General features: G+C 41.2%; 1 protein-coding gene across 2 annotated transcripts in view; it reads left to right on the forward strand.

Annotated features, from left to right (window-relative positions):
• Tnfaip8 (TNF alpha induced protein 8) overlaps window positions 1–8,207 on the forward strand; it is a 116,671-nt gene extending 108,464 nt beyond the window's left edge. For both annotated transcript variants that reach the window (XM_055622712.1, XM_055622713.1), the window contains exon 2: window positions 6,599–8,207. In XM_055622712.1, coding sequence (XP_055478687.1) covers window positions 6,599–7,164 — 566 coding nt within the window. In that variant the 3' untranslated portion in view covers window positions 7,165–8,207. The remainder of the gene's footprint in view (window positions 1–6,598) is intronic.
• Window positions 8,208–8,501: the final 294 nt, after the last annotated feature.

An 8,501-nucleotide genomic window follows, 5' to 3' on the forward strand; every position in this document is an offset into this window, starting at 1 on the left:
TATATATATTTCAATGTCATCATGGAAAAGGAAATATAAGTTGTGATTAGGTACACTACATGAGGTCTCTGTTTTCACTCAACCATCTGGCCCTTTGCATTTCTCAGTTTCATGTATTAATGGACGGAGTTGATTGATTTTTGACCAAATGTAATTCATAACTAGAGTGTCGAAATATATATGAAGCTTAATGTGTCATTTTCTCCACACAGCTCTGCAGAGGAGCCTTTCTGTGGCAGGCAGTGTGCCTCTCTGTGCAGTCCCTGTTTCCTAATCTTTAGAGCGACCCCAGGAGGTTGACTCAGTAGTCTCAGCTCACAGATAAGGACGCCCGGTCCCGTCAATAGCCCTGAGCAGTGCTGTAGCTCAGTCATTCGTTAGTTGCAGAGTATTTGGGCTTGTTACATAGACTGCTTTTCCAGGATGCTGGGAAGAAATGCCACAGAAAGGGCCCACTGATGGCTCATACTGCAGTCTTTTTACTTTAAATATTTTTGCTAAGAAAAAAAATCCCATTATGTACCGGAGGGTATAATTTTAAGGTAATTTCACATAAACACAAACTGGATGTTTTGAAGATTTTTCTTACCTGAGTTAATGAGGGAACAAGGAAAGCTGTTAACACTTTACCCAAAGGACAATCCTAAGCTATGTAGACAAGAATACCAAGACTCATGAGCTGCCGCTCCACTGGAAAAATTCTACTCACCCCTCCACAAGTAGGAGCCATTTCTTCACCCTGTCAGTTTTTATCCAGTTTACTGAATTGTGAAGTGGTGAAGGACAATAAAAGAAATCTGTCAGGGCTTGATACACAGTTCCTAGCTCCTGCTAAGAACATGCCCACTGGGTGACAGGAGGCATTTCAAAGTCACCCATTTCTCTAAGGTGCATCTTCTGTGTGGCCCTTTAAAGGAACATGTTTTTCTGGGTTACATGGGGGGTGTGGCTCAACCCTCGTGCCTGTGGTGGTATATGTTGCTGGGTCTCAACCATTTAGCATCAGGAGACTACATGCATACCACTGTGCATTCCAGAGTCAACTTAAGGACCCAAGGTATGTCTATTCTCCCAACCTCTGGGATGCCCCTTCCTTCTGAAGACATAAATGCAGTTTGTGTCAAGGTGCCTGGCACTTGTCCTCTCTCCAACTATGCAAGTTACTCCTGAGCTCTTCAGGGCCAGCTGTCCTTACTGTTCATACAGATATGCAGCTCCTACTGCCAGACTACAGATGATGTACTTTTGACTACAGATGATGTGAGTAGCTGTCTCAGCTCCTGTTGATGTGATCTCCTTACAGTGTGGTGGGCTGTAGCCTGGACATGTGAGCTAATGCATACCCTTTCTCCCTTAAGTTGCTTTTTGCCAAGGTATTTTATCATACAACAGAAATGACAGTAGGGCGGTAGCAACACAACTCCACATTGAAATGGTCCCAAACCTCAAAACAGCTGTGTTCTCTTTCCACCCCAGCCCCTGACAGACTCTTTTCTTGCTTCCCTTCCCTCCCCTCTCCTCCCTTCCTTCTCCTCTCCTCCCCTCCTCTCCCTTCTCTTTAAGTTCATTTCATGTCTGTCTTATTGATTTCCTACTTCAGACTCTTCAGTGTGGAGACTGGTGTCAGAATACATAACCAGTCACTCTCATCTGGAGCACCGACAGACCCCAGAGTAGGGCGGTTAAGTCTTAGCCCACTGAGCTCTCGAGGCAAAGCTGGATTTGCTTCTCACTGGTTTCTTTCTTTCATTCATTTTAAATTTTTTAAGTTTTTTTTTTTTTTTTTTTCTTTTTAGACACGGCTTCTCTGTGTAACAGCCTTGGCTGTCCTGGAAGTTGCTTTGTAGACCGGGCTGGCCTTGAACTCACAGAGACATGCCTGCCTCTGCCTACCAACTATGGGAATCAAAGGTGTGCACCACCACTACCCTGTTTCTGACCCTTATCTTACATCCAAAGATGCCTTTTCTTTCCCCTAAGTCTACTTATATTAGGAATTATTCAAATATAAGAAAGCTTAGTTTTGCATTGTTTGTTTAAAGAACATTTATTAATTCAGCACAGTGGCTAGCAGGCTCTCCAAATGGTTTTCCTTTTCCACCCTTCCTCATTTCTGGGTCCACTGGACAGAATATAACTAGGTAAAAATTTGGAATGCTGTGTATCTATAGTCAGCATTCCAAAGCAGCAAGTGTAACAAACCTGCTGAGTGAAAAGATTATGTGTTTGCTGATGAATAGGTAGTATGACTTGAGTCCTCCATTGTGCACTATCAGAAATTATGGGGCCTTTTGTTAATTTTTAGAAAACTATGTTTTTCATTCTTTGATAGTATCAAAAGGCTTTCCCTCTTTGTTTTCTTCTGAACACTTTTTTTTTTCTTGCACACATGGGTTGGAATATTTTTACCATCAATATTTATCTCCAACTCTACAATTGTTGATGGTGAAACCAAGATTCCCTAAATATTAGTTTGTTTTACAGGAAACATTGCTGAGGTGACTGCTTGATTAAGTCCCAGAGGGAAAGAGGGGAGATGGAACAGTCTCTTCCCCCAAACTAGGAGCTGAGTACACATACTTGACACAGTGTCACTTTTTTCCTTCTGCCAACAACTTCCATGTCCATTTCCAAGGCAAGTCAATCCCTCTTAATTGTAAGCAGCTGATCAATATTCTCAACACTGTCTCCTTGGAGAACATCCATGTGCCTCTCAGTTGCTTGCAGGAGCATGCCTTGGTCCATCTCTCTGTCCCGTGTTTAAACATAGACCAGGCCAGAAGCAGTGGTGGGCTGGTGAGGCTCATCCTCCACTGCAGTTCAAGTCTGAAATATTATACCTTGCTTACACTCAAAATATCTGTATGATTGTCTTCTGATGCGTTCCCTCGGTAAACAATAAATTTTTCGTCTTTAAAGAAAACTAATTGCTGGTGGTAAGAGAAACCACTTCTTGAATATGCTTACACAGGGGGGAAAAAACTCTCCATATTTAGTGAGTTAAAACAAGTGTTTATTTTTCTAGGTTTTGAAATAAGCAAACGGAAACACCCAAATGTGTATTTCAAACTTGTATTTTTTCAGGCCAAAACATTTTCCTTGAGAAGTACTCAGGTACGGTGAAGAGATGGGAGAAACTGGTGTCTGCCCAAGCCTGGGGCATGACACAGAGAAGTAGGTAGAGGGCTTAGGGACCAGAGGGAAAGCTGGTAATGATTAGGTAAATAATGATTTTTAGGAACTGGGAATGGCTGGCAGAGAACTTAAACAGAACCCCCTTTTCTCCTGTATATTTTCAAAATACCCTGACTGTAGTGTGAAAAGACTTTTCGACCTACAGTCTTTTGAAAGTGTGAAAGGAGCTGAACTAGATGACGGCAAAGACAGAGGAAACAGGATAAAATTTAGAAGCTGATCAGTGGTAAAATGGGAAAAGAAACACGGTAATGGGCTGAGAAAGGGGAGGAAGAGACGGTGGTTGGTTCCCACTCTCTGACTTGAGCAGTACCCGGCAGAGACGCTATTAACTGAGGTGGTAAATGATGGAGAGAGAGTACTTTGAAGGACGGGCTGAACGAGGATTCAATTAGGGTCATGGTACACCTGATGCCTGCAAAATCTCAAAAGAATACTGTCTTCAATGTTTTGCAAAACGAGTCTGGACAAGAATTCAAGGCTGAGTTAGGACTGTGGGAGTCATTGGCACATGGATGCTATCTGAAGTCATGGAGACAACGTCACAAAGGGCTGAGACTAGACAGAAGGAGAAAACTGAGGTCGGGATTAGCTCTGAGATATGCCTGGCAATCGAGAGATCTGACAGAGCATATGTAACTGACAGTGAACCCGAGCAGGCAACAGTTAGTGTCCAAGAAAAAAAAAAAAAACAGTCAGATTTTATGATCCCAGACCACATATCCTTGGCAAGCAGCTGTCAGCCACAGGGCTGCTTGGCTCAAAACAAGCCATTTTTAATGGTGAAAAATAAACCCACTGAATGCGAGAGTCTTTCTAGTGGAGAGGGAGAAAAGTGCACTGAGTTGGTCTAAAGAGCAAGATGAAGGTGTCATGTGGAAATTCTGGGAAGAAGGGAAAAGCCTCAGAGATCAGCTTCCATGTCTGGGTTATGACGAGGTCACGGTCAGGGAGGGAAGATCTTGCTTAGTCTGCAGTAGATTGGCTTTTCCTGCCTGGCTTGCAGGAAGCTAAAGTGCTGTGCGGTAGAGCCCTCGCTCCTCTTTTATGTTTGAAATGAGATGGAGTGCTGGGATTTAATGAGGAAAGTAGCTTCATGAGCTACAGAGCTGCAAGTTCAGCCTTGAGAAAACATCTCTCTGTCTTTCTCTCTGCCTCTCTCTCATTTCAGTATTTCCCGATAGAAAGTGTGTCTGTCTGGGAAACATGGCTGTGGACTCTAGATGGGATGTTTGGAGGCTGTGTCAAATCTCTAAAAGATTAAAGCCCAAAAGCCTTTATATAAAATAAGTTGCTGAAAGCTAAATTATTTGTTTGGTATCTGAGAATGATTGTGTATTCCTTCCTGTAGAAACTGGATTTATTGGTTAAGCTCTGTATCTGGAGTTATAGAAGAGAGTCCTTGGCCATTAATGTGGCAATATTAACTGCTGTGGTACCATTTTCTTGGGTAAGGTTTTTATTAGTGTGAATTAACACTCTTTTGCAAATCATTGAAGAGATGAGACTAAGAAAAGATTAATTAAACCACAAATGCTTTGAAATTTGGAAACCTTCCTGAAGTTGGTCTTTTCTTATAGCTTTTCACTTTCCTTTTCTCTCTCACGATGTATTTCAGTTCTTCTTTTGCAGTCTCACTTCGTGTTTCTGTAACTTAATATCAACAGTGGGGAGGATGCCATTTCTGGCTCCATCAGTACAGCCTTTCAGTAGCTGTGTGTGTTCCTGGGTGAGCTCTACTCACTAGGTCTATGATAACCTGCACGAGACTGTATACCTGCCACAGATACAGATTTTAAGTATAATGTGGATTCTCTTTGTCCCCACATTACAGATAGCATGAAACTTGCACACGGAGGCAGTCACTGCTCATATATGTCCTCCCAGCCTGGGTTTGGTAGTTCTGCTATATTGCTTCCTAATGATGCTAGCTTTTATCCAAACTAGACATCATCTTATATCATCAGTGCCTTAACTTGTTCATCTTCATTACTAAACGGTTACATTCTAACTGCTCTAAGTGCATTTCCTGGCATGTACAGAGAGAACAGAAATTTCTGGATCCCAAAGTAGAGTGGATATCCAGAGAACTACAGCCCTGAGGCCCTCAGCCAGGGAAAGGAGAAAAAGCAGAGTCGTAGACAAGCTTTCAAATTGCAAGCAGCACATAGAAGGGATTAATCATGGGAGAGTAAAACTAATGTAGGTTTGTTGAGCATTTTCACTGCTGCTAAGGTGCCTCTAAGCTAGAGGCATTCCATGTTGTCTGCCATTAATCTGTAATCCATGCAACTCTTCTTCTGTGTACATTAAACATCAGCCAAATTAAGTTACGAGCATTCCAAAAGTCAACTCTGGGGATCAGCTTTTCCAAAGTATGTTTTTCATGTAGCATGTTTTGTTGGCTCATGCAATAAGCTTTTCTTCTCAGAACTTCAAAGAAACAGTGGACTGGGAGCAGCAGCTGACAGTGAGCTCCTTCTGGAGTGTAACCTTCCAAAAGCTGACATCTGGAGTGAAATTCAAAGTGGGTGGGATGGCTGGGAGAGCGATGACCAATATCTTAGGCACTTAGGCTTTCTGTAACTGGTTTATAAAAGAGAATTTTCCTTTGCGTTTGTGTGAGTAAATATACCATCTTACTTATTATCATGGCCATGTTATTTATCCTGCTTTCATTCAAATGATTTTCTTTAATCAAATGAGTTTCCTTAAGTTGCCTAGGTTTGCAGGTGCCTAGTGGATAGGTATAGAGTTGACTTATAAAATTCTTTAATACATTTTTTTTATAATTAAGCTAGATAAAAAGGCAGGTTTACCGTATCATAAGACATGATATTTAATTTTAGATTTATTTTTATTTATATCGCTGTGTGCACATTTATGTGAATACATAAATGTATTCACACATGTGAATACATGTGTGCAGGTGCCCAGAAGATGACGGATCCCGGGAGAGCTGGAGTTACAGGCAGTGTGAGCCTCCCAACATAGGTGCTAGGTTCTGAATACATGTCCTCCGCAGCCCTTAACCACTGAACCATCTCTCCAGCACCCAAAACATAATACTTCTAAATCAAAAGTTATTTTCAAGGAAGTTATTAACTTTAACTGCTAAAGAAATCACTCATTACATAGTAGAAGGTATAAGGGATTTTAATTACACATCAACCCATTAATTCCACAAATGAGAACCTAATGCCTGGAAATTCATAAAACATTGATTCTATTTTTTTTTTTTTCTGAATGGAGACTTATATCAGTAAATGGGAGAGAAAGTGTAAATAATGAAGGACTGAGAGGAAGTACGCCCTAAAACTTGGAGGTTTGTTTTGTTTTGTTTTGCTTGCTATTAACTGATCTTTTGTTCTTTCTCCCCCTCCTTTTTTGTTTTATTATATAGTGGCCACAGATGTCTTTAATTCCAAAAACCTGGCCGTTCAGGCACAAAAGAAGATCCTGGGTAAAATGGTATCCAAATCCATCGCCACCACCCTGATTGATGACACCAGCAGTGAGGTGCTGGATGAGCTCTACAGGGTGACCAAGGAGTACACCCAGAACAAGAAGGAGGCGGAGAGGGTCATCAAGAACCTCATCAAGACAGTCATCAAGCTGGCCGTCCTCCACAGGAACAATCAGTTCAATCAAGATGAGCTGGCGTTGATGGAGAAGTTCAAGAAGAAGGTTCACCAGCTTGCCATGACGGTCGTCAGCTTCCACCAAGTGGAATACACCTTCGACCGCAACGTGCTGTCCAGGCTTCTGAATGAGTGCCGAGAGCTGCTGCACGACATCATTCAGCGCCACCTCACCGCCAAGTCTCATGGACGGGTTAATAATGTCTTTGATCATTTTTCAGATTGTGATTTTTTGGCTGCCCTGTATAATCCCTTTGGAAAATTTAAACCTCACTTACAGAAACTTTGCGACGGCATCAACAAAATGTTGGATGAAGAGAACATATGAGCTCGTGACATGAGATTCTGACCAGCAGCGATGTATGAGAAGATGGAGCATTGCTGACTCATGAAGGGAGGATGGAGAATCATTTGAAGATCACATATCTTTCAGAAAGCCTTGGCCCCATACAACCAATTGTTGTACATTAATGGTAATACTTTTATGTGGATTTGTCTATTTGGGGAAAAAAAAAAAGCATATTGCCAAAAATTCTGGCTGAAAATGCCTTAATGAATGGCAGGATGTGGGAAAAATAGACAGTTGATAATTCAAATGTAGAGTGACATAAAGACAGATTAGCATGGCTCCAATCTCCAGGACTTTTTTGTGTTCTAGGGGAATTATGTTGGTGGCACATTGGATATTTGTATTATATATAAAGTTGTGTATCTTCATTCACTTTTATTCTTTACTATGTCCGTGTATCTCTTTTAAAATGCCAGAAACCTCCCTTTGCTGTCATTGATCCTTTTGAAACAAGTTTTGCTTCCCAGTCTACTTTTGATTCTTTGTTATAGATTGTCATTGACCTTCAGGAATTAAGTCTGAAGCAGTCGGGTTGAATGCTCAGGAAAGCAGAAAACTGCATATCTGAAATCATGACTGTGGAAATAAACAGACATCATGAGTAATGTCCATTGTAGGAGTGTGCTTTCAAAACTGAGTTCTACTTCTTAGAACCATTGGTGATACTTAGAGTCTCAAAACTGTAGTGGCACGTTATTGCCTTGAAATACTTGCTTAGGGCCTAACTTTGATGTCATCCCGAACATGTGCTGACAAAAGTCTCCAGTATTAACATCCATTTCACATGTAGGAGAAAAAAAAATTCTAGATTGGCTTTGATATTGAGACAATAAAATGTAAGTAGCATGAGAGAAAAAAAAAAGGAAAATGTTCTTGAGTTTAAAAATGAACTCATCAGACTAATTTAGGGGAGCAAGGGATGAAAGCATAGGAAGGAGGATGCTAAGTAATCTAAGAAAGATGGATGCATTTCAATGTTTAATGGGGACTGATGAATAAAAGATAACTTTTTTATTTAACTACTCAGGCTTTAGATTGTGTTATTTGCTTCTTTGATGAGTGGACCAAGGCTTGTGTCTGTCTCCAGCAGTTGGTGTGCTATTTCTGTATAATTTTAGGTGCGTGGATGACAAAGTAGATCTTTGCTTGTTGTGTAAAAGAACAAGAAGCCTCCTGGCCGACTCGGTCATCTGGAAGTAACAGGCCCAACCACCAGCACTAAATACTGGCATTGCCACCGAGCCTGTCATTTGCCTACCTCAAGAATACTGACAGTGAAATAAAAATATACCAGAAAAAGATCCCATGAGTGAAAA

Source organism: Psammomys obesus, unplaced genomic scaffold (genome assembly GCF_907164565.1).
Source record: "Psammomys obesus unplaced genomic scaffold, mPsaObe1.curated_primary_1811, whole genome shotgun sequence".
Classification (NCBI taxonomy): domain Eukaryota; kingdom Metazoa; phylum Chordata; class Mammalia; order Rodentia; family Muridae; genus Psammomys; species Psammomys obesus.